At 37.7% G+C, this 26,943-nt stretch overlaps 1 protein-coding gene across 1 annotated transcript in view; it reads left to right on the top strand.

Annotated features, from left to right (window-relative positions):
* The window catches only part of LOC107532937 (complement receptor type 2), a 228,524-nt gene that overhangs the window by 77,348 nt on the left and 124,233 nt on the right, over nucleotides 1-26,943 (top strand). Inside the window, exons 7-12 of the mRNA XM_087828192.1 lie at nucleotides 2,172-2,360; nucleotides 2,983-3,085; nucleotides 9,055-9,140; nucleotides 9,973-10,170; nucleotides 18,795-18,980; nucleotides 22,020-22,142. Of these exons, the coding sequence (XP_087684318.1) occupies nucleotides 2,172-2,360; nucleotides 2,983-3,085; nucleotides 9,055-9,140; nucleotides 9,973-10,170; nucleotides 18,795-18,980; nucleotides 22,020-22,142 (885 nt within the window). The remainder of the gene's footprint in view (nucleotides 1-2,171; nucleotides 2,361-2,982; nucleotides 3,086-9,054; nucleotides 9,141-9,972; nucleotides 10,171-18,794; nucleotides 18,981-22,019; nucleotides 22,143-26,943) is intronic.

Below are 26,943 nucleotides of genomic sequence, written 5' to 3'. Positions count from 1 at the left end.
AATATTCTCTCTTTGTCCTTAACATTTGCCATTTTGATTGTGGTGTGTCTTGGAGTGGGTCTCTTTGGGTTCCTCTTGTTTGGTGCCCTCTGTGCTTTCTGAACTTGGTAGGCTTTCTCCTTCGCCAGCTTAGAAAAGTTTTCTGCCGTTATTTCTTCCAACAGGTTCTCTCTCCCTTGCCTCCTTCCCTCCCCCTCTGGCACCCCTATTGTGCACATTTTGTTTTGTTCCATGTTGTCCCTCAGTTCCCTTAAACTGTCCTCATGTTTTTTAAGTATTTTCCTGCTTGCTGCTCTGGTTGAGTTGTTTTCCTACCTTATCTTCTATTTCATTTATTCAGTCCTCTGCTTCATTGAGCCTGGTTTTAATTCCTTCCTGGGTATTCTTGATGTTAGATATAGTATTCTTCATTTCTGCCTGGTTCTTACTCCTAATATCTATATGTTTTCTCATGCTGATGTAGCTTTCGCTAAGTTCTTTGTATTTCCCACTAAGTTCCTGGAAGTTCCCATTAAGTGTCTTGTGGCTCTCACTAATTTCCTTGAACATGTTTATAACCATTTCTCTGAACTCTTATTTCTGATAACTTGCTTACCTCCATCTCATCAAGGTCTTTTTCTGGCAGTGTTTGGTTTTCTTTCGTTTGGGCGATGTTTCTTTGTCTCTCTGTTTTAGTTGTCTCTTTGAGGTTGTATTGGTGATTTACATATATTTGCTGTCTCCCCGTCTTGTGGTGTGGGCTTTTGTAGTGAATATCCAATGGGACCCAGAGGTGTGTTTCTCTTATACTTCTCAGCTATATGCTCTAGGCATGTCCCTGTGTGAGTTCTTTGGGCTCTCCTATTGTGATTGGGTCTAGATTGTTATTTTCCTTCCAGGATGTTGAAGTAAAAAAAAAAAAAAAAAGTAATTAATTTTCAATAGGGTTAAAAATTAGCTCTGCCAGTTCCTGGGACCTTAGAATGGTCAGTATTCCAGAGGCAAATTCCTAGAAGGGTCAGTCTTCAGGCACAGCAACCAAATCAAAGTGCGTCGTGTCCTTTGTTCTCAAAATACATTTTCTGTTGTGAGCAATGGACCCACCCAGGTCCCATTGTGTCTCTTATCTTCTTACACCTCTGTTTTTCTTCATGCAGCACATCCTCCATTTTCCCAGGTTTTGAATTAAAACTTCTGATCTATAGTTAGTATGGTGAATAATCATTAAACAACTATGGTCCTATTCCTGTTAGGTGCCTTCCCTTCTTTCACAACCACTGTCAACAGAGCATGAGCAAGATCTATGCCCCCAACAATTCCCCCCTACCAAGGGGAGGGAGGTTTGCAGCCTCTAACCCTCAGTCCTACCAGCCAAACATGAACTTCAGGGGGGGGTGAGGGGGGATGCTGCCTCATTCCACACCTCCCCCTCTCTTACCAGTCTCTACAATATTTCTTCAGTGCTTTGTATTCAAAGTATATCCAATCAGTTATATTTCCATTGTTTTTACAAGTTGCCTATGCAATAGTTTAGCTATAAATTTAGTCCACGGCTGAGAGCAGGGGCACTCAGCCTCTTCTTAGAAGGCCACTACTTTTAAACTACCCCAATCTTATATTTTGAAATAGTTTAGTCCATATTTTTTCTGATCTGTCAAATCCTGACGCTTTTGTAATAGTCAGTGCTTACCATAGCATTCCTTGAGCACCACTGGGTACAGAGTGTAGTAGACAAAGGAGGCAAATGGTCCCCGATCTCTAGGAACTTGCCTCCTGAGAGGAGACTGAGCCTGAAGTGAGAAGTCATCATCAGTTTGTATTTCAAACTGTGGAAGAGTAATCTGATGAAGGGTTGTCAAGTGTTCTTAGGGGAGAGGTGTGTGGGAAATGAACTCAGAAAAAATGGAAAGGATGCATACCTATAAATATAGTTTAAAGCCAAAAGTATTTCTGCTGTCTCTTCAAATTACTGTTGAAGGAATATTCTGCTTATTCCCGAAGAAAGCAAAAGCTAATAGTTGCTAGAGGCAAGCACAGCACATTGTTCAGTAAAACCCCGCCACTGTCACTTCCAATCTTACCAAGGACCTTTCCATTCATTCTCTACTCCCTGCCTGCTCTCAGGCCTTATTCTGGGGCTGTTGAAAAAGAGAAAATAATTTACTTTCATGTTCTTATTCTGTTATGCCCAGATGTATGTGACGACCCACCGAACTTCCATTTTATGAGACCCAAGGGTAATGTTACACCCCCTTATAATTTTGGGGTTGAAATAGACTATGAGTGTCGCCCAGGACACGAGCCTAAGGATGTTCATCTTCCGACCCGTATTGTTTGTCAGAGGAATGCTACCTGGACAGAGATCATGGAGGCTTGTAAAAGTAAGTACCCAAAACTTTTTATTTTTATTACTCTAAAGATTTTCACACATTTTACAGTGCATGTTGCACTGTTACAATGATGGGTTTTCTCAGGTGGATGTAGATTTTTAGATAGCAATGTATTTTTTCAGGCTTTGAAATTCTTCAGGAAATTTTTTATTTGACTATTGATTCTCTGGGGCAATGTGAATCTTAAGTTTGGCCATTAGTGACAACATGGATGGACTTAGAGAATATTATGCTGAGCAAAATAAGTCAGAAAAAGCTCAGAACCATTTGATTTCACTCATATGTGAGATATAAAACTGAAACTATTAGACAAGTTTGCTGGTTACCAGAGGAAAGTGGGCTTGGGGAAAAGAGTAAAAGGAACCAAATATATCTGACAAAAAATGATCTGACATTGGGTTGTGGGGACACAATGCAAATTACAGATCTTATATCATAGACTTGTACACTTGAAACATATATATATTTATTAACCAGTGTGAATCCAATAAACTTAATAAAAATAAATAAGAAAATATTTCCATGAATTTAATAGAGCAATGTATAATTTTTATTTTGATTCAAATCTGTTTTGACATTGTATAAAACGACAAATTTGAAAATTTTCTTTTAGAAAAAACATGTCAAAAACTAGGTATACTCGTAAATGGCCAAATAATCTTCTCTGATGGAACTAACGAGTATGGTACACGAGCTCAGTATGTTTGTTTTGACGGGTAAGTAAGTTGGTCCTTTGAGAACTAAGGTAAATGTTACTAGGTCCTTTTTTTCTTTGATTCTCTTCTGAAGCATTTCCATAATGTTGATTTTATCTTCCTTTCTGTGTAACAAGTTGTACTTATAGCCAATCAACTCTTGGGCTTTTTATGGAGACTGAAAACTTATGTAATAAATAGAAAGAAATTTAAATTGAAGGGAAGAAAAATTGTATAAAAACTGTACTGTAAGTAATAATAAGCCTATTGTAGTCATTAAAAATGTAATCATAGTGGCATGGTCCTAAATTAATTTATTATAGGACAGAGGGTGGGAAGGAGAGACAAGGAGTTAATCAGTTAACAGAAGCAAAGGGCAGAGACTACTGAAATGTGTGTTGAGCCTCTGAATCAACTTCCAGAGCTATTTCAGAATAGTGTTAATAAGAGGTAGCTGACCACCAGGTTTCACCGCATCCTGCTTACACATGAACTTTTCAGACTGTTGCCAGCAAAGAATCAGAAAGCAGCAAACCCTTCTTCCTACGGGCAATGCCCCTAGCCCCACTTCTTCTGCCCCCTTATCTATAGCCAATGTAAATTCCTTCAAAATAACTTACATCTTTCTCCTCAAAACTATAGAAGAACCCCATGAAACCCAGGATGGCAGAAATGTTTGCCTTCCTCTATCCCTGCTGCTGGTTTAGACGTGCCCCAGGACCTGCTTCTTTTTTTCTGGCTGGCATATGGCTAGTCAATAAACCGGTTCCTTCAGAAAAACTTCACAACTTTACCCCGTTGTGGTCAGAGAAGATACTTTGTAGGTTATCTATCTTTTTAAAACCTATTGATTAGTTAATATTAATTTGTGGCTCAGTGTATGGTCTATCCTAGAAGATGTCCCATGTGCACTTGAGGAGAATGTATGTTCTGTTCTACGGTGCTCTGTGTCTGTGAGATCTAGTTGATTCATTGTGTTCTTGAAGTCCTCTATTGCCTTACTGCTTTTCAGTCTACGTGCGCTCTCCATTATTGTGAGCGGGATATTGAAGCGTCCGACTATTACTGGAGAAATGCCTGTTACATAGAAATGTCTGTTTCTACAGTTGGTCAGCCTTTGCTTCAGTTAGTTTGAAGCTCTGTCATTTGCTGCATAAGTGTTTATAATTATTATATCTTCTTGCAGTATGAAAACTTATTAAAATATAATGTGCTTCTTGTCTCTTATAACCTTTGAATAGATTCAAAGTCTATTTTGTCTGAATTAGTATAGCCACCTCTTTTGGTTACAGTTTGCATGGAATATGTTTTCCATCCTTTCACTTTCAACTTGTACATCTCTTTTCATCTCCACTGAGTCTTCGTTAGACAGCATATAGTTGGATCTTTTGTTTTTATCCATTCTGCCCATATCTGCCTTTTGATTGTAGAATTTAATTCATTTAAATTTAAAGAATTTTCTGACAAGGAAGGAGCTATTTGTTTTCTTAGAGTTTATTTGCCCCTCTTTTCATGCATTCCTGTTTTCCTTTGTTAGTTGATTTTTGTAATGAAATGTTGGAATTCCTTCCTCATTTTCTCTTGTGTATATTCTATAGTGATTTTTTGTCTGTGGTTCCCATGGGGATTACATTTAACATCCTAGAGTTATAAAAATAAAATTTGAATTTATACCAACTTAAGTTACATAAATTACAATAACAGATCCTTATCAGCTCCATCCTCGACCCTTTGGGTTGTTAATGTCATACCACCACCTACAATAATAATTGTAATACTGGCTTCTACACTATTTATTTGCATTGTAACATTAGTTTCTTAAATCACATAGAAAATAAAAATGCACTTACAAATCATTGTTACAATAATACTAGCTTTAATAATTGTCCATATATATACCTTCAGTGAGATGTTGATCCATATGGCATGACTGACTGACTGTAACCAAATAACATGGGTTTGGCTACCTGCTGAAAGGAAAGCCAAACTTGTGAGTTGGGTGCTGGTGCAGGTGTCACTCGACCTGGAACTCCCAGCTCAAAAGCCATCAGCCCTGCCTGGCCAGGTGTTGCTCAGCAATTGAGCATAGACCTAGGATCCAGGAGATCTCAGCTTGATTCCCGGTCAGGGCACATGTCCAGGTTATGGGTTCAATCCCTAGTCGGGGCGTGCAGGAGGCAGCTGATCAATAAGTATCTCATCATTGATGTTTCTTTCTCTCTCTCTCCCTCTCCCTTCCTCTATCTGAAATCAATAAAGATATATTTAAAAATAAAAAAAACACCATCAGCCCTTCCTGCTCAAGCCCTAGGTTCTTAAATGGATAGGGAGGGGAGAGCTTTTTAAAAACTTCTATCCAATTATCTTGCTAGTTTTTGCCCCTGGGGCCTGTCCATTCATCTGTATAGCTGTGGGCTTGCTTAGTGTAAGAATCTCTCCCAATACCATCTTGGCTAATGGGGCAGACTCCGCAGAGCTCAGACTGCCTGTCTAGGTAACACTCTCTAGTGTCCTTTAGCTTCACCTTTTAGGAGATCCTTGAGCATTTTTCCCAGGTCAGTTACAGTGCTAACCAATTCTCTTATTTCTAGGAAAGGCTTACTGTTTCCCTTACTTTTGAAGCACAGTTTTACTCTATAGAGGATTTGAAGTTGACCATTTTTCCCCGATCACTTTGATTCTCTTAGTTCAATGTCTTCTGGCCCCCAAGTTTCTGATAAGAAATCTGCTGATAGTCATATTTAGGATCCCTTGTATATGATGATTCACTTCTTTCTTGCAGCTTTCAAAATTCTCTTTTTTTTTTTTGTTGCTGGCTTTTGAAAGTTTGATTATTATGAGTCTTATTGTGAGTTCATTTTACTTGGAGTTTGTTGAGCTCTTTGGATATTTATATTCATGTCTTTTATCAAACTTGGGAAGTTATCAGCCACTATTTCTTCAGAGATTCTCTTGGCCCCTTTCCCTTATCTTTTCCTTCTGGGATATCCACAGTGTGTATATATTGGTTTGCTCATTGGTGTCCCACAGGTCCCATGTCCCTTAGGCTCTGTTCACTTCAGTCATTTTTATTTCTGTTCTTCAGACTAAATAATTTCCATTGTCTAACTTCAAATTCACTGATTCTGCCTTCTTCCTGCTCAAAACTGCCTTTAACTCCCCTAGTGAATTTTGCATTTTAGTTGTCTTTGGACTCCAGGGTTTCGTTTTCGTCTTGCTTTATTTTTAGGGTTTCTACCTCCTAACTTATATTTATATTTTGTCCACACACTGTTTTCTTCACTTTTTGCATTTCTTCCTTTAATTCTTTGAGTATCCCTAAGGCAGATTTTTTTTTCATATTTTAATGAGGCCCCAGGGACATGGGTCTCTGGCAGGGGGCCCCTCTGAATACAGTGGAGTAGGCTGTGGAGAGGCCTGTTTTCAAGTTCTTCTTGGTCACAAATTATTGGTATGGCCGAACTTCTTCTTGTGGTTGTTGACAGCAGAGAGGTGCAGGCAAGCACAGCACTTGTAGCACATCATCTTCTGATAGGTGTATTCCTGGGGAGCTGGCAATGGAAAAGCTCACTGATGCTACCCCATAGGTGAGGCTCCATGTGCAGGGCGGACTATTTCTGGATAGTGTAGTCTGACAGAGTGTTTCGCTCCTCCAGATGTTTGTATGCAAACATCAGATCCTGTTGGTCAGGAGGGATGCACTCCTTGTCTTGGAGTTTGGCTTTGGCACTGTCAGTGGTATCACTAGGCTTAACCTGGAGAGTGATGGTCTTGCCCATGTGGGTACAAATACCTACATCTCTGCAGCTGCCACTCAGCTGCCTCTTGAAGCAAAGGAGACTTATGGAACCGGAAACTGCAGATTTGTCACCAAGCAGGCCTGCAAAAGATGTACATGCAGTTTCACTGACTATTTTAAAGTCTTTTGTCTAGTATGTATCTCCTTAGGTCTTTTTCAGGAATAATTTTTGTGGATTTGTTTTTTCCTTTGAATGGACCATACTTCCTGTTTCTTTGAATGCCTCGTAGTGTTTCGTTGAACTGGACATTTGAATCTAATAATAAGGTAACTCTGAATATCAAATTCTCACCATTTCCTAGGGTTTGTTTTTTTATGTTATTGTTTTTGTTTTTCATGAGTGAAGAGTGTCTGTATGCTGAGGATCAGCCTGACTGAGCCTTTTTCCTGGCATGCACACTTACTCTAATTGTCCCCATATATGCAGTTGTTTTTAAATGTCACAGTTTTTAATGTCTGTGTCCTGAAAGAGGACAAGTGAAAAATGAAGGATGGATCAGTGATGGCTAGATCTGTCAATCCCCTGGAAGGATGCGTCTTGCAAGTTTGGGGGAGGTGTGACAACAATGGCTGCCAACTTCTCTGTCTACTTCTCTGTGATCAGAAACAACAGTCAGTTATAAGAACACACATTCCCAAGGAATTGGTCTTTTTTGCACACCCTGGATCCCCCAGGCTGCTTGTAAACTGCCCCAAGAATTCATACACAACTGTCTGCTGTGGGAGTGTGATGAGTAACTGCCGCTGTGCTGACAGCTGAAGTTGACCAATATGAGTGCAGTTTACCTGTCCAGGTCTTTCCTGAGAGCTGCAAGCGTGCAGCAGAATCCAGAGTTCCCAAACAGTTACAGCAGGCTGATTCTAGCAGTGAAATTGTCTAGTTGGGGAGACAAATTTTTAGTGCTTCCTACCCTGCCATCATTCCAGAATTCTCTCCTAATACATTATAATATAGAATCAACGCATGAGCCTTGGGGGAAAGGTTAGCTGGAATCATGTACAGGCAGTTTTACTGACTACTTTTTAATTTGATCATGTATGAATTTCCAGTAAATAATTATAGTCTGCTAGGCACCTTGTGGAATACCAAAAGGTTAAGACACAGACCAGCGATTTTCAACTGGTGTGCCATGGCATACAGGTGTGCCACAAGAATTTTTAAAACATCTAGTATCTGACCAGTTAGTGAGGGACACTGACCTATTTTCCCTTAGGTTGTCAAGTAAGAAAATGACAACAGTCAACACTACAATAGCCAGTGTGAGTGAATCAAAATTATACCTATTTTTTTTAGATGGGCAAAAAATATATTTTTTGGTGTGCGGCAGTGTTAGTAATTAGCTTGTGTGTGCCATGAGATGAAAAAGGTTGAAAGTCGCTGACACAGACTATTCTCAAAGAAGTTTTAGCCTTATTGAGAAGCACAATATATACCGAGAGATGCCCAAGGAAAACAGTAAATGGGAAGTACCACAGAAATAGACTTATTCGTGATCATTATAAGGAGAGGCCAGAAGGAGGAGAGAGTTCTGTGAATTTCAGTCATCAGAGATTTCATCAAGTAGGGGTGTGTCTTCCTGAGCTACACCAGGAAGACACTGCCACCTGAAGAATATTCATAACACCAAAAACTTGCCTAGCACTCACTGTGTTCCAGATGCGAATTCACCTAGTACTCAGAAGAACCCCAGGACGTATAGACCCTTTCCGCAGGTGAGGAATTTAAGAAAGAGAAACATTAAGGGCCTTGCCCAAGCTCAAAAAACAAGTCCATCTTGGAGCTGGGACTCGAATCCAGTCAGGTAAGCTCTTGGGCCAGGTCTCTCTACTGAGTCGTTGTCCTGATTGAGCAGAATGGCGTGAGACGGACATCGAAGTGAATGTGTTATCTGACTGGCGTGAGACGGACATCGAAGTGAATGTGTTATCTGACTGGCAGAGGTAGTGACCCCCAGACTGTCAGGCATGACAGGTTTATTTAGGCACTTTGCCCTAGGCCAATGTGTCTTCACATGAAGAATCTCTTTATTTCATTAAATTGCAGATTTAGTTAACACATTGAATACATGCCACTTAAGAAACTTCTCCCTGAAGCTATTGTAATGCAGAAAATCAACCATATAGAAATTTCATTATTATATATTCTTCTTAACTGGTAAAGAAAACAATAGTCATTTCTTTTCTCATTTAGTTTTTACTTACTTGGACCAAAAGTTTTATGTTGTCTACTTTATGGAGATGATGTACAATGGAGTGATCAACCCCCACGTTGTTTAAGTAAGTATATTCTCTGTTTAGAATTCAGAGCAGCAGTTCTCAAACTTTTGGCCTGGGGTCCCATTTATGCTTTATAATTAACAAAGACCCCACAGAGATTTTCTGCAGGTAGGCTAGTGCTATTGATATCCTTTATATTGGCATTAAAACAGAGAAGCTTTAAAGTAATTATTTGTTAACTCATTTTTTAAAACAATAAGCTCAATACATGTTAAAAAATGTGACTTTTTTTTTTTGCAAGATCAAAAACTTCCAAAACTGTGAGAAGTGTCATATCTTTACATTTTTTCTCACCTCTTCAGTATCTGGCCTACAGGAAGACCTCCAGATCCATTCTGCTGCATTGTCAAACAGTCTAAAGCAATCGGAAGGTTTCACTGTACACTCTTAAGGATGACAGTGAAAAAATAATAAAATCTTGATATGCCTGTGAACTTTGATTCAGGAATGGATGTAGCATTTCTCAGCTAGCACTGAGTTTTCCTAAATCATAAGTATATTTTTTCATTAAATTGTCAGCATCTCCTGTGATTAGAAAAAACATAGCATAGCCTTACAGATAAATACAAGTATTTCATATAGGTATCTTCTATGGGTTTTTAGAATAAAATGAGTTTTATTCTAAAATTTCATTTCTCTAATCATGGTTTGAATTGAGAAAATACAGTTCTTCTTAGAAACTTTGTTTCAAAGGGATATTGGATTTACAACTAGATTGTAGATATCCTGTGTTAATGAATTTACTGAAGGCAGTTCATAGGATGTTACTAATGCTCTCTTAATCTTTTACTTTTCCTCTTGCCTTCCTTGCCCTCTTTTTTCTCTTTTTAAGAGATTACGTGTAAACCACCTAAAAAAATAGAAAATGGAAAATACACCAAAAGTGACAAGGATTCATTTGAGTATAAGGAAGAAGTTACTTATACTTGTGATACTACGAATAATACAGATGAATTTACACTGATTGGGGAGCCCAAGCTTGTTTGTACTGGGCATAACAAATGGAGTAGTGACCCTCCTGAGTGTAAAGGTAATAATATTTCCATTTCTTTCCCTCTCATTTGTAAATAGCATGGAAACTTTTACCAACTTTTAAATACTTTGGCCAAGAAGTAAAAAACAGTAACAACAGCCATGTGTGCATCTTCCCCCAGGTAAATTTGTTTCTAATTTTATATGTGTCAAATAGAATAAAAAGTAATTCCACTTTAGTTTTCCACTCTTTACTACACATGTTCTTGGCATTCCTGTTTATGCCATGTTAATTACTACGTATGTGCATGAATTAAATTTTCTTGGCTTGAAAGCATCAAAAAACACACACTGGCTTTAAGAAAGTTTCACCTTATAATACAAGAAGTATGACAGTTCTGTCTCGCTAGAGGAAATGGTAGAATAAATTGTAAAAGACTTACCATCTCACGAATAAGATTGATAAACTGTGGACATAGCATACGGGCATGTCTTATTTAATTGTGCTTCGCTTTACTGCACTTCACACATACTGCATTTTTTGCCAATTGAAGTCTATACCTTAACCAGCAAAGCAACTATAACTTGCTTTACTTCTATACTCATTTATTGCTGTAGCCTGAAACAAACCTGCAATAGCTCAGAGGTTTACCTATGCTTAAAAAACAATACCTAAGGCATCTGAGCATGACCAAAAGTGGGGAGACAATGGAAGGTATTTGACTGTTGAACAAAAAGAACTACTGAAAAACATCAAAATATTTCCTCTTTTCAGGTGCATATGTAACAATCTTTAGGCAATATGTTTAACATTTTTTTGTTTTCAAAAGTGAAATTATTTACAGTACATTAACAATGCAATGTATTTAGAAATCAAAACAAAGATATCTAGAAAATCCTCAAATATTTAAAAGTTATGAATATACTTCTAACTAAACCATAAATAAAAGGAGGAGTCACAAGGGAATTTGGAACGTGTTTTGAATTGAATTTTTAAAAAACCACAACATATTGAAATATCAAAATTTGTGGAATACAGTAAAAGTTTTGCTTAGAAGGATATTCATAGCATGAAATACGTATATTAGGACAAGAGAAAAGTTTCCGATCAAGAATGTAAGCTTTCACTTTAAGGAACTAGAAAGGAAGAGCAAGTTGACTACAGAACAAAGAAAGAGAAAGAAATAATAAAGACAGAAAACAATAAAATTGGAAAAAATGTAGATAGAATCATTGAAACCAACACCTGGTTCTTGGAGAAGATCAATAAAATGGATAAACCTATGGCCAGTCTGACAAAAAAAGTAGAAGATACAAATTACCAGTATCAAGAATGAAAAAGAGAACATCGCTAAATATCCTACAGACATTTCAAGGACAATAAGGAATAGCATGTACACCTTCATGTCAACAAATGTGATACCTAAATGTTCTCACAAAGGGAACTGCAGGCCCCATGTCATCACCAGGAATTGTCCCTGATGTTAAAGGAATAAACAATAGCAGCTCTGGACAAACTTCAGTACAGTAGGAGGGAATACTTCTCCCCTCATCTCATGAGGACAGCATTACCCTGACACCAAAATCAGACAAAACACTGCAGGGAAATTAAAAACAATATCCACTATAAACATAAAACCAAAACTGTCAGCAATGGTCAAGGTTGTCTCTGGCAGGAGATAGCCTGTGGCCAGAGACAGTGCTCTGTGCCCCCAGTTCTTGTCTTGCTTGTAGGGATGAATTCAAACAGGAGACAACGAATAGTAGCAAAAGCAGGAGAGAATTTATTTGCAGAAAAAGGAATAAACTCGGAACCTAAGCAGGCAATTTAGCCAGCCTAAATCAAACCATGTGACTGGATATTTCAGGGTTCAACACATGTATGTCCCTTGCCTGGGACACCCCCTAGACAAGGAGCAAGTCATCTCCTCCCTCATGATTCAAAAAAGTGTATCTTCAAACTATAAGGCTTCTTCAACCAGGTGTTATGCCACTGGTTAGACTACATCTTGAGAGGCTCTAAATTTTCTCTCCTCACACAGGTCTGCTGCTTCCATTGTCTATTTTTGGTTTGTCACATCTTGGGTGGATCCCCTCCAAGCCCCAACTGCCTTTCCCAGCTTATCTCATTCTAGCTGCCCACTCTAACAAAACTATTAAGCAAAACATTAACAAATAAAATCCTGTCATACTATAAAAATAAGAATACTGTCCTTTTTTAAAAAATATATCTTTATTGATTTCAGAGAGAGGACAGGAGAGGGAGAGAGATAGAAACATCAATGATGAGAGAGTTATTGATAAGCCTGCAACCGGGCAGGTGCCCTGACCGGGAATTGAACCCCAATCGCCTGGATCCTAGGTAGACGCTCAACCGCTGAGCCACACCCAGCCGGGCGAATACTATATCTTAATCAAGTAGGATATTTTTCACAATGCAAGGTTGTTTCATTTCATTTTATTTTATTTTATTTATTTTATCTTTATTGTGGAAAATATTTCAGATGTCCCCTTTTTACCCATTAACCCCTTCTACCCCCACCGACTCCCCACCCCAGGCCTTTACCCCACTATTGTCTGTGTCCATGGGTTATGTATATATGCATATAAATTCTTTGATTCATCTCTCCCCACCTACCCACCCACAACCCCCCACCTTTCCTCTGAGATTCATCAGTCTGTTCCATACTTCTATGTCACTGAATCTATTTTGTTAAAAAATTAATCAATGTAATTTACCATATGAACAGACTATAAAGAAGAAAAAACACATGATCATCTCAGTAGATGCCAAAAACAATGCATTTGACTGAAAACTTAGCAAACAAGGAATAGACGGAACCTATTTCCACCTGATAAAAGGTACCTACAAGAATCACATAGCTAACATTATACTTAATGATAAAATATTTATTTCCATTGAGGTAGCAATGAGACAAGGATGTCTGTTCCTCCCACTCTATTCTTCATCATATTGAAGGTCCTATTCAGTACAATAAGGCAAAATATAGAAGTAGGCATACGGGAAAGGAAGAAATAAAATGGACTTTGTTCAATTAAGACATGATTGTCTGTGTAGAAAATATGAAAGACTGAAGTCTTACCAAGGTTGCAAGACACAAGCTCAATGTACAGGAATCAATGTTATGTCTATATACTAGCAATAAACAATTAGAAATTTAAATTTTCAAAGTACTGCTTACAATTCCAAACTACGCAAATATTTGAAAATGAATCTAACAACATGTGCAATAATTGCATGGTTAAAGTAACTAAACACTTTTAAGAAATTAAAGGCAGTAATAAGTAGGGAGAAGTTCATTGTTCATGGATTTCAAGACTCAATATAATGAAGATTTCAACTCTCTATAACTGATATATAAATTGAGTATAATGCCAATAAAAATTCTCCAGAACTTTTACAGAAATTGACAGGTTGAATCTAAAGTGTATATGGAAAGACAAAAGAATGACAATAGTCAAAATAATTTTGAAAAAAATTAGAGGACTCATTCAATCCTGTGTCAAGACTTAATAGAAAACATACTATAAAATGTATAACCAAGACAGTGATATTGGTAAAAGGACGGCCAAAGACAACAATGGAAAAAAATAAAGGGTCTAGGATACAGCCTTTCAAATGTGTCCAATTGATTTTATCACACATGTACAAACAATTCAGTGGGAAATGGTAAAAGTACAGGCACAAGTGAACATCCATATGCCATAAAAGGGAACCACAACCCACGTTAGTACCATATTCAAACATTTACTAAAGTCATATCTTAGACTTAAATTCAAAATTATAACACCTTTACTTAAAAATATAGAACATACTCATGGCTTGGCCAAAGATTTCTTAAATACAAAAGCATGGTCCTTTAAAGAAAAAATTTAATAATTTTGACTTCTTAAAAACTCAGAGCTTCTGCTTTCAAAAGACATGGTTATAGGAATTTTAAAAAATGAGCCAAAGCCTTGGCCAGTGTGGCTCTGTTTGGAGCATCATCTCATGCACTGAAGGGTCGAGGGTTCTCTTCCCAGTCAGGGCACATGCCTAGGTTGCTGGTTTGATACCCTGTCATGGTGAATATGGGAGGCAACCAATAGATGTTTGTCTCTCTCTCTCTCTGCTCCCCTTCCCTCCCTCCCTCCCTCCCTCCCTCTCTAAAATCAATAAAAACATATGCTCAGGTAAAGATATTTTAAGTGAGTCAAAGACTAGGAGAAAATATTTCCAAAGCACATATCTGATAATGGACTTGCATCTAAGATATATAAAGAACTCTCAAAACATAATTAGAAAATAACCCAATTTTAGAAAAATGGGCAAAAGATTTGAATAGATCTATTTCATCCAAGTAAATATATGGATGGCAAAATGTACATGAAAAGTTGCTCTATGTGGTTAATAAATTCAGAAATATAATTTAAAACTACAATGACATGCCCAGCCAGAATGGCTCACTTGTTTGAGCATCATCGTGTGCTCCAAAATGCTGCTGGTTTGATTCCTGGTCAGGACACATACCTGGGTTTTGGGTTTGATTCCCATTTGGAGCACATATGGAAGGCAACTGATCAATGTTTCTCTCTCACATTGATGTTTCTCTTCCCTCTCCCCCTTTCTTCCTCCCTCTCTCTAAGCATGTCCTCAGGTGAGGATTAAAAAAAAAAAAAAAAGAAAAAAAGAAAAACCACAGTAAGATGCCACTAAACACCTACTAAAATGGCGGAGAATAAAAACAAGAAAAAAACTTAACAGTATCATATATACTGGCGAGGATATGGAGCAATGGAAACTCTCATATATAGCCGTTAAGAATGCAAAGTGGTATGTCCATTTTTGAGCACTGTTTGGCAGTTTCTTATAACGTTAAACATATACCTTCCATACAAATCAGCAATCCAAGGAAATTAGAACATCTTCATATAGAAACCTATTTGAGAATATTCATAACAGCCTTAGTTATAATCACCCACATTAGAAATATCCACTTATTTTTAAGATGTTGAATGACTGAACAACCATGGTACATCCATATAATGGGATAACTCACCTCAGTAAAAGGAATAAGCTTCTAATCCACACGATGACAGAAATGAATATCAAATGCATTGTGCTAAGTGAAATAAGCCATACTCAGAGGCTGTGATCCCATTATCACTCTCTGGGAAAGAAACACTGCAGTGATTCAGAACAGATCAATGGTTGGCTAGTTGGGGAAGGCGGTTGGAGGTGTTGTGGGGAAAGTTGATTACAGAGTGGCATGAGGAAATGTTGGAGAATACTGCAACTCTTCTATGTCTACAGTGGTGGTAATTACATGATTAGTGTTTACATTTATTGAACCACATACAAGATCTACACTTAAAATGGTGAGTTTTACTCTATGTAAATTATATCCAGTAGACCTAACTTAAAATCATGACTGTAACAGCAGTTTTGCACAACATAGATCACTAAACCTGAAGTCAAAACAATAGAAACCCAACATGATTTGAAATAAGAAAAAAAAATTTTAAGAGAGAAAAATGTACAACCTGGGGAAGAGCAGCAAGCAGTCAAATATGCATGTTAACAGTTTCAGAAAGCGAGCAGAAACAACAATATAGATTGATATGAACAAATAATGTCCAAAAAGTATCCACATTTGACCCAAAACGACGACCCACAAGTCCAGGAAATTCAGTGACCATAGTAGGATAAATAAATTGTTAAAAATTTACCAGGAAACCCCCATTAAACCAAATACATCATGGTTAAATTTCTCAAGACAAAAGATAAAAAGAAAAGCAGCCAGTGAGACAAAAGGAACATGTTACATTGCCCCACCACTATAAGTAGGAATGACAGCTGACTTCTTTTAAGGAACTGTAGAGACAAGAAGACAATAATATCAGATAATGTACTGAAAGAAAAATAAAACAGGCTGCAGAAATCTGTCAAGGAGAAATCTTTTAAAACTGAAGGTAAAATTTTTTAAAAAGAAAAAGAGTGTAAGCCCTGGCTGGTGTTGCTCAGTTGGTTTGAATGTTGTCCCACACACCAGATGGTGGCTGGTTGGATTCCTGGTCAGGGAACATACCCAGGTTGTGGGTTTAATCCCCTGTTGAGGCTGGTAGGAGAGGCAACCTATCACTGTTTCTCTATCACATTGATGTTTCTTTCTCTCTCTCTCCCACTTTCTCTGAAATCAATAAAAACAAGTCCTCAGGTGAGAATTAAAAATAGATATATATTGACATAAAAGCTAAGAATTGTCACTGCTCTACATGCAACACAAGAATTGCTAAAGAAAGTTCTTCAGGCTGAAGGGAAAAGATACCTGATGGAAAGTCAGGTCATATGCAAAGAGGAAGAGTACTCTTCTGCTTTAAAAGGCTGTGCATTATGAACCCTATGTAGTGTTCAGATTTAATCTTATAAGATGTTCCCTTGCAAATACTGCCCAGCCCAGTGTTTTGTTTGCTTGTTTGTGATTTTTTCCAAATTCTGCCAAACCCACTGCTGGATCCTGAAATCAGGCTAGAGGGTCGTGCCCAGCACTTTACTTTCAAAGAAGTAGAAGAGAATGGGAAATACCTGAGTACATGGGTACAAAGGCTAATTATTAAGTTTTAACTTTATCTCAGGCCTGTGAGATTACAATATAAAATGTGGGTTTTGATCTCTGAGTTCTAATCCAAAATATTTGGAAAACACAGCCCTACCTCCCCTGGCCTTTCTATTTCTCGCACATCCCAGTTCTCGTATGTTGCTGATACCTGCTGACTTTCTCTCTGCATATGTTTACATGGCTAGCTTCTTTTCAACTTTACATTTGAGCTCAAGTATTACCTTAATACAAGAGGCTTTCCTGTCTTTCTAAAAGATCAGGGTACTAATCAGTGTCAGCATGAAATTTTAAAAAATTCCTAGAGCTAAAGAGCATCAAAAGTTGCTTTTGAACTTACCTGAAAATTGTATGTGGTAGTCAGACCTTTTTCAAAACCTGTCAGTAATGGGAAAACATATAGGAAACCAGTAATCAGAATGACACTCTGTTTGAGACCCCAGAAATAGACCAATGCCATTATGATCAGTTAATATTTTACAGAGGAGGCAAGAGCATACAATGGAGTAAAAGCAGTCTCTTCAATAAGCGGTGCTGGGAAAACTGGACAGATACATGCAAAAAAAATTAAACTAGACCATCAACTTTTACCGTACACAAAAATAAACTCAAAATGGATAAAAGACTCAAATGTAAGTCGCAAAACCATAAAACTCCTGGAAGAAAACATAGGCAGTAAAGTCACAGACATCCCACAGTGGAATTTTCACTGATACATCTCCTAGGGCAAGAGAAACAAAAGAAAAAATAAACATATGGGACTCCATCCAACTAAAAAGCTTTTGCACAGCAAAAGAAAACAGCCTCAAAATACAAAAGAACCCCACGGTCTGGGAAAACATATTTGCCAAGGATGTATCTGATAAGGGGCTAATTTCCAAAGTGTACCAAGAACTCATACGACTCAGCAAGAGGAAGAGAAACAACCCAATTAAGAAATGGGCAAAGGACCCGAATAGACACTTCTCCAAAGACAACATACAGATGGCCAAGAGACACATGAGAAAATGCTCAACGTCACTAATCATGAGAAAGATGCAAATTAAGTCCACAGTGAGGTTTCACTTCACACCTGTAAGAATGGCTCCCATCAAGAAATCAACAAACAACTCCTGCTGGCGAGGGTGTGGAGAAAGGGGAGCCCTAGTACACTGCTGGTGGGAATGCAGACTGGTACAGCCACTATGGAAAACAGTATAGAGGATTCTCAAAAAATTAAAAATGGAGCTGCCATTTGACTCAGTGATCCCATTTCTAGGAATATATCCTTAGAATCCTGAAACACTAATCAGAAAGAATGTATGCACCCCTATGTTCATAGCAGTGCAGTTTACAATAGCTAAGATCTGGAAACAGCCCAAGTGCCCATCTGTAGATGAGTGGATAAAAAAGCTGTGGGACATTTACACCAGGGACTACTATGCAGCTGTAAAGAAGAAGGATCTCGTACCCTTTGGGACAGCATGGATGGACCTGGAGAGTATTATGCTAAGTGAAATAAGCCAGGCAGAGAAAGACAAACATCACATGATCTCACTTATGTGTGGAATCTAAAGAACTTAATAAACTGATGAACAAAATAGATTCAATGACATGGAAGCATGGATCAGACTGACGAATGTCAGAGGGATGGAGGAGGGCGAGTGGGTGGAGGGGGAGATATTGACCAAAGAATTTATATGCATATATATGCACAACCCAAGGACATGGACAATGGTGGGGAGGGGGACTGGGGAGGGGGATGGGACAGGGTGGAATGGGTCATTGGGGACAAAAGGGGACAGCTGTAGTACTTTAAACAAAAATTAAAATTTTAAAAAATTAAAAAATAAAAAAAAATTTTTTTTAAATAATGACACTTTTCTAGGTAGGAAAAGGTTATTAGATGTCTCTATATCTGTTTACCTGGAATTAATATGCACATACAAAGTATTATTTAAAAATTATCATTCTGCCTTGCATTCCTTGCCTCTTTGTTCCCATGGGAAATTGCTAATTTGCACTAGTTTTTCTTTCCCATGTTAAAGCACCTTTTCATTAATTCTTGAACTTCTTCACTTTTCAGTGGTCAAATGCAACCCTCCAGAAGTCCAGAATGGGGTACTTGTCTCGGGAGCTGGTAAAACAACATATAAGTACAAAGATGAGGTTAAAATTGAATGCAACAAGGGATTTAACCTTGAAGGCAACAGCACTGTTTTCTGTGCAGCTAACAGTACTTGGGAGCCTGCATTGCCAAAATGTGTTGAAGGTACAAAGGATATCTTTTTTCTTTTATGTTTAGATTTTATTGCTTTGACATTAAATATCGATGATACGGAGTAACTGAAACAGTTTTTGTAATTAACTCGGTGTTGTATTCCTTTCCATGACGAATGTACGACATAAAATTTATGTTTTCATAGGGTCCTAACACATTATGTACATCACACAGGTGTCTAAATTTCTGGTTTGGGGCATTTCTTATGTGTAAAAACGTATAGCCATCATTTTTTGGAGTAAATTGAAGCATGGGAGTTTTTACCTAAAAAATTCAAAATCCAAAGGCATAATTCATATGAATGATAAAAAAGTAATAATTACCAGGTGGTTGATCCTGTCTTTGTTGTATTTTTTCAGGGTCAACACCTCTCATTTTTAAATCTATACTTTCCAATGTCTCAGATTTAGAAACTTTCTGCTTTCATTTTTCAAAATTCTTTAAATGCGTGGTGATTTTTTAAAAGTCCTTTAAATATCTGGTCATTTACACTCATCCATCCTTTTCAGTAAAGAAAGGAGGAAGAACATATTTACCGCCATCCTAGTTATTACACCTAGTGATTCTAAAGCCATTTGCCACAGTCTGCAGACATTGGAACAAATGTGGGCGTGTTATGGAAGCCTCAAAAGTGTTTACTAATACATAAAAAGATTGAATGCCTTCCTCACTGGTTGACAGGAAGGTTAAAGTGGGATGTATTTAAAGCAGCACAATGCCCGGCATATAGGGAGCTCTTAAAGGAAGCTTATTTTTGACTTACAGCATCACTCCAATTAGTGTTAGTGAAAAGGAAGGTCCATGGCTTTTTTCTTAATACGTATGTTTTCTATGTCATCAACTTTGCTATTTTGTTATTTTTTTAAACGATCTGTTGACGCCTTTACAGGGTATCTTTGTGATCCAGGTTGATGCTTTATTTCCTAGACTGCAACCGGTTTTGTGCTTTTCGTGTGGTACCATTTAAACTGGCAAATTGCTGCTGTCTCTAGAACAAGACCCCCACCTCTCCCTGCCTCATATAATCATTCTTTTTCTCTTTACTGGGCATTTTTACTTGGCAATAGAGGTAAATTTCATAGCAACTGAAAGTCAGGAAAAGTCCTTAATTATTGAAATGAAATGGAGGACTTCTTGCACGGACTGCTGATAACTGCTCGGCTTAAGACTTGGGAGATTATTTTGATATGATGGAAGAAATTGTCTTTTTGATTTTAGTGCTTTTATCTCTGGCTTCTCTTTGTTTTCAGCATAAACAGGAGACAAGAGCAATACAGTAGTCACCACTTATCAGCGGTTTCACTTTCCGAGGTCTCAGTGACCCACAACCATGGCCTGAAAATACTAGGTAGAAATTTCAGGAACAAGTAATTAATAAGCTTTAGTCCCCTGCCATTCTGACTAGCAGCTGAAATGGCACCCTGTCCCGCCACTGTCCACAGGCTGAGACTCATCCCTGGTGGGCGCGTTCCCCACACTTCCCCACGCGGGCACCGCAGCCGCTCACACCAGCCCCAGGAGAAGGGGTAGCGCAGCGCAATCGGATGTTCTGAGAGGGAGGGGCCACATGCACATTGCTTTTGTTACAGGATATCGTTATAACTGTTCCATTTTGTTAGTAGTTGTTCATCTCTTACCTTGCCTATTTAGAAATTAAATTTATTATAGCTACATATGTACACTAACAACATGGTATAAATAGAGTTCAGCACTCCCCAGGTTTCCAGGCGTTGGGGGGTCTTGGAATGTATCCCATGTAGGCCAGAGGGGACTGCTATAGTGCGAAGACCTTCAGCCTGGGCCCACTTCACACAAGGTACTAACTTGGCTCTACTTATTCCAATAACATCGTTTCTGTGGGCGTGGTTTCCTGTTAAAGGTAAGAGTGTTGAACTCAAGCAAATTTCAGTTACTGGCTTCTAATGTCTATATTTCCTGTTGTCCTAATAGTTTAAAGGATTGTGGGGAATTATGTATGTTGACATAATTAGAACACCTTTTTATAATTCTTCTATCTGGAACCTGGTAGCTCCTTGAGTACCTTGGTTGAGTGCTATGAGGTTTTGAGGGAATGAGATGGTTTTTGGTGGACTGATACGTTAAGGTTGGGTGTGAAGTTTATGCTCATGAGCCCACCCACGTTTACTTACATGGCCCTGGTGGGTAAGCGACTGTGGGATACTATGTTTTTTGATATGCTCTTTTAAAAGTGCTGACCATGAGAATTCATCGAGGATTTATTAAATACATACTGTTCAGTGTTTCAGAGAAGAGAGGATTGTGGAGAAATGTTTATAAAGAAGGTAAACTACAGGGATCTCTTCTTAAATATCAAAAATCAAAATTCCTCATGGGACTGTCCTTCATTTTTTATAATCAGCTAGAGAAAACTATACAGAAACAATCAGTAGCAACATATGATGATAAGGGAGATATAATTGTTCTAATTTGAAAAACTATCTGTGAGCTACTAAGTGAGAAGCAAAAGGTTAAGAATTGTGTGGTATGATAGTAATTGGAGGGTAATATTTTAAAGATACATATGCTTATTTGAAATACATTATTTTTATGATTTTTTATTAGTTAATTTCTAGGATATCCATTCTAAAATACAAAGCTATAGTGAACATTCTTATACAAAATTCATATGTACTTGTATAGAGATACATTTAGGTAACTTCCCAGAAGTAAAATTGCAAAGTTAGGAAAGTATGCGTAGTTTTCATTTAGAGAAATCATCTTTTTAAAAAAAAAAATCAAGCCCGGCCAGGCGTGGCTCAGCAGTTAAGCGTCGACCTAGGATCCAGGCGATCAGGGTTCGATTCCCGGTCAGGGCACGTGCCCGGGTTGTGGGCTGCAGCCGATCAATGACTCTCTCATCATTGATGTTTCTATCTCTCTCTCCCTCTCCTTTCCTCTAAGATATATTTAAAAAAAAAAAAAAATTTAAAAAAAAAAATCTAGAATCAAATTAAATCCCTAATTTTATATAGATAAAGCTGGTGAATGGAATCAAATTTATTTTTCCAGAAATCACGACTACTACTCCTGCGCCTACTACTGTGACTACACCTGGAAATACTACTACTACTACTACTACTACTACTATTGTGACTACTCAGGTTCAAACCACACGTGCACAAGTAACACAAGGTTCGGCAACTCTTTTCCCTACTTACATAAATAAGAACTTCATAAGGTGATGCATAAAAAATAATGTTATGTGTTAATTTGCATTTCTTTGATTCTAAACAAAGCTGAGCTTCTTTTGGGCCACATTTATATATTCATATTCTTTGCTCATATTTCTGTTAGGTTGCTAAAAATTTTTTTGTTGATATGTCAGAACTCATTGTAAATTAAAGCCCTTTTAACATGGAGTCAACATTTTTTTTCTATGATTTTTTTCATCACCTTATTTTTACTAGTTTTCTTTTAAGATTTGATAAATGGTTGGATAGAGATTACTATTTATAATTTTTAATTATATCAGTAGTATACAAATGAAAAGCTGTAAAATTTCAAATATTACAAAAGTATACTGAATATTAGTCTCCTGTTTCTGTACTTTGTTTCCTGAGTTAATCACTTAATAGTTTAACTGTCTTTGTATCTGTTTTTGTACATTAACATCCTTATGTGTATAGATATAAATATTTTATGGGTGTTTTTGTTCTTGTTGTAATTAACCAGAATTGGAATCATGCTGTTTAGATTTTTTTTATTTTTTTATCTTTATTGTTGAAAGAATTACAGATGCTGCCTTTTTTTCCTATTGACCCGTCCCCTCCACTGGCCCCTACATCCTCACCAAAGGCTTGCAGCACTTTATTGTCTGTGTCCATGCGTTATGCATATATGCATGTAAGTGTTTGGTTAATCTCTCCATACCCCACCCACTACCCCACCTTTACTCAGAGATTTGTCAGTCTGTTCCATGCATCTATGTTTCTGGATTTATTCTGTTGATCAGTTTATTTTGTTCATTAGATTCCACATATGAGTAAGATCATGTGATACCTGTCTTTCTCTGATTGGCTTATTTCGCTTAGCAAAATATTCTCTAGGCCCCTCCATACTGTCCCAAAGGGTAAGGAATCCTTCTTCTTTACAGCTGCGTAGTAGTCCCTGGTGTAAATGTCCCACAGTTTTTTTGTCTAGTCATCTACTAGTGGGCACTGGGCTGTTTGCAGGTCTTAGCTATTGTAAATTGAGCTGCTATGAACATAGGGGCGCATAAGTTCTTTGTGATTGGTGTTTTCGGATTCTTGGGATATATTCCTAGAAGTGGGGTCACTGGGTCAAAAGGCAGCTCCATCTTTAATCTTTTGAGGAAACTCCATACTGTTTCCCATAGTGGCCGCACCAGTCTGCATTCCCACCAGCAGTGTACAAGGGCTCCCCTTTCTCCACACCCTCGCCAGCACTTGGCATTTATTGACTTCTTGTTGGCAGCCACTCAGACAGGTGTGAGGTGATATCTCGTTGTCGTTTTAATTTGCACCTGATGATTAGTCACTTTCAGCACTTTTTTCATATCTGTTGGCCATCTGTATGTCCACCTTGGAGAAGTGTCTATTTAGGTCCTTTGCCCATTTTTTAATTGGATTGTTTGTCTTCCTTTTGTTCAGTAGTATGAGTTCCCGATATATTTGGTAATTAACCCTTATCAGACATATCCTTGGCAAATATGTTCTCCCATACAGTGGGCTCCCTTTGCGTTTTGTTGATGGTTCCTTTTGCTGTGCAAAAGCTCTTTATTTTGATGCAGTCCCATTTGTTTATTTTCTCCTTTGTTTCCCTTGCCCTACGAGATGTATCTGCAAACATATTGCTACAAGAGATGTCTGAGATTTTGCTGACTATGGTTTCTTCTACGATTTTCATGGTTTCACAACTTACATTAAAGCCTTTCACCCATTTTGAGTTTATTCTTGTGTATGGTGTAAGTTGGTGGTCTAGTTTTATTTTTTTGCATGTACCTGTCCAATTATCACAACACCATTTATTGAAGAGACTGTCTTTACTCCATTGTATGCTCTTGCCTCCTTTGTCAAATATTACCTGAGTGTAATGGGTTGGGTCAATTTCTGGGTTCTCTGTTCTGTTCCATTGATCTATATGCCCGTTCTTGTGCCAGTACCAGGCTGTTTTAATTACAGTGGCTTTGTAGTATAACTTGATATCTGGTATTGTGATCCCTCCAACTTTGTTGTTCTTTCTCAAGATTGCCACAGCTGCTCCGGGTCTTTTTTGGCTCCATATAAATTTTTGGAGTATTTCTTCTAGATCTGTACAACATTCTGTTGGTATTTTAATAGGTAGTTCATTGAATCTATAGATTGCTTTGGGTAGTATGGACATTTTAATAATGTTAATTCTACTGTCTTAGATTGGGGTTGTATTTAGATTTAGCCCTACCCTTTTAATGACTTTAATATATACCATATTTATTTAACTATTTTTTTTATCAGTGGTCATTTATATGTGCAGAAGTTTTACATTAATAGGTAGCTAGATGTATTGTTTTTTTCACCAATGTCTATGTGTGCTGTGTCTTCATTATAAAAGCTATAGATGTGCCCATGCTGAAATTACATAAAAATTTCAACCATATTCTGATTGCATTCTTTGCACTTAAGTGATTGTTACATCTGAAATGTATAGTGGTATATACGTCTAGCCTTCTCTTCAAGTTTTGAAGTGCCAGTTTTTATCTTACATGAAATTCATGGGTTTTATAGTTGTATCTCTGTTCCCTTGAACTCTGTCCATGCCTGTCCCAACACCAAATCTTTGACTTTTCACTCTAGTACAATGATATGTTTTAATATCTGGCAGAACTCTTCCTTTTCAGAAATGTTCAAGCCACTCTCTATGCTAATTTTTGTAGATCAACTTTTATGTTATTTTTACCATTTTAACCATTTTAAGTGTACATTTCAGTGGCGTTAAGTACATTCACATTGTTGTGCAACAATCGCTTCTTCGTACCTAAAACTTTTAACTCTCAAAATGAAACATTATACCCATTAAACAACAACTCTCCACTTCCCCCTCATCCCATCCTTGCCAATTGCTATTCAGTTTTCTCTGAATTTGACTATTTTAGGGACCTCATAGAAGTGGAATCACTTCTGCCTTATTTCACTTAGAAAAATGTGTTCTGGCTTACCTCACGTAGCATAACGTTTACAAGGTTCATCTCTCCTGTAGCATGTTTCAGAACTTTGTTCCTTTTCCTGGCTGCATAACATTCCACTGTTTGTACATACCACATTTTTTTATCCATTCACCTGATGATAGACACGGGTTGTTTCAAACTTCTGGGTATTCTGAATATGCTTCTGGGTATTCTGAATTTGGGGGTATACACCCTGGAGTAGAATTGTTGTGTCATGTAGTAATTCTGCGTTTACTTTTTGAGGAGCAGCCATACTATCTTCCACAGTGCATGCCATATTTTTTATTTCCACCAGTGGTGCATGACAGTTCCAATTTCTCCACCTCTTTACCAATACTTGTTATTTGTGTTGTTGTTCTTGTCCTAGTCATCCTAATGTGTATGAAGTAGTATCTCATTGTCATTTTTATTTTCATTTCCTAATGATTCGTGATCCTATTTTCATGTGCTTATTGGTGGTGTTTTATATATCTTTTTTGGGGAAATGTCTTTTCAAGTCCTTGCACAATTTTGATTTGGGGTGTTTTTTTTTGTCACTAAGTTTTAGGCGTTCATTATATATTTTGGATATTAATCCTTTATCAGATGTATTCTTTGCAGATATTTCCTCCTATTCCATGCATTGTCTTTTCACTCTATTGATAATGACCATTGATAAAATTTTTAATTTTGCTGAAGTCAAATTTGTCTACTTTTTTGTTGCCTATGCTTTTGGTGTCACATCCAAAAAACCACTGCCATATCCAACGTCATGCAGCTTCCTCTGTGTTTGTGTCTATAACTCTTATGGTTTTAGCTCTCATGTATAGATTTTTGGTCCCCTTTGAAGTCACTTTTGCATATGATGTAAGATAAGGGTGAAATTTCTTCCTTTGTGTGTAGAAACTCCGTTTTCCAAGAACCAGTTGTTGAAAAGATTGCCCTTTCCCAATTAAATGTTGTTAGCACCCTTCCATGCAATCATTTGACCATATAAGCAAAGGTTTATTTGTAGGCTCCGTACTGTGTTCCATGGGCCTGTCTGAATTTCTGCCTGCACCACTGTGTTTTGATTACTGTAGCTTTCGAGAAGCTACAATAGAGGTGAGTTCTCCCAACTTCGCTCTTCTGTTTCAAGATTGTCTTGGCTATGCCTAGTCCCATGAGGTTCCACATGAGTTATGTGATGGATTTTTCTCTTTCTGCAAAATGCATATTCAAGATGGTGATGGGCCTGCATACAACCTGTAGGTTGCTTTGTGTAGTATCAACATCTTAACCATACCAAGTCTTCCAGTGCATGAACACAGGATGTCTTCTCATTTATTTATATCATCTATTTCTTTCAGCAACGTTCTGTAGTTTTCAGTGGAGGAGTCTTTCACCTCCTTGATTAAGATTCTTTTTAAGTATTTTGCTCTTTCTTTTTTTTAATTCTCAACGAAGGATGTGTTTAACAAGTTGAGAGAGAGAGGAAAGGGGGTGGGGCAGAGAAACATGGATGCGAGGAAGAAGCATGGATTGGCTGCCTCCTGTACATGGCCCGCCAGGGATCAAACCCAGAACCTAGGTTTATGCCCTGACCAGGAATCAAACCTGCAGACTTCTGGTGTACAGGACGACACTCCAACCAACTGACACTCGCTCAGGATAGTATTTTATTCTTTTTTCATGCTATTGTAAGTAGAATTGTTTTCTTAATTTCCCTTTTGGTTTGCCCATTGTTAGTGTATAGAAATGCAACTCGTTTTTACTTGTTGATTTTGTAGACTGCAACTTTGCCTAATTTAT

Source organism: Miniopterus natalensis, chromosome 19 (assembly GCF_054644295.1).
Source record: "Miniopterus natalensis isolate mMinNat1 chromosome 19, mMinNat1.hap1, whole genome shotgun sequence".
NCBI lineage: Eukaryota > Metazoa > Chordata > Mammalia > Chiroptera > Miniopteridae > Miniopterus > Miniopterus natalensis.
This window is presented reverse-complemented; position numbering and strand designations above follow the sequence as displayed.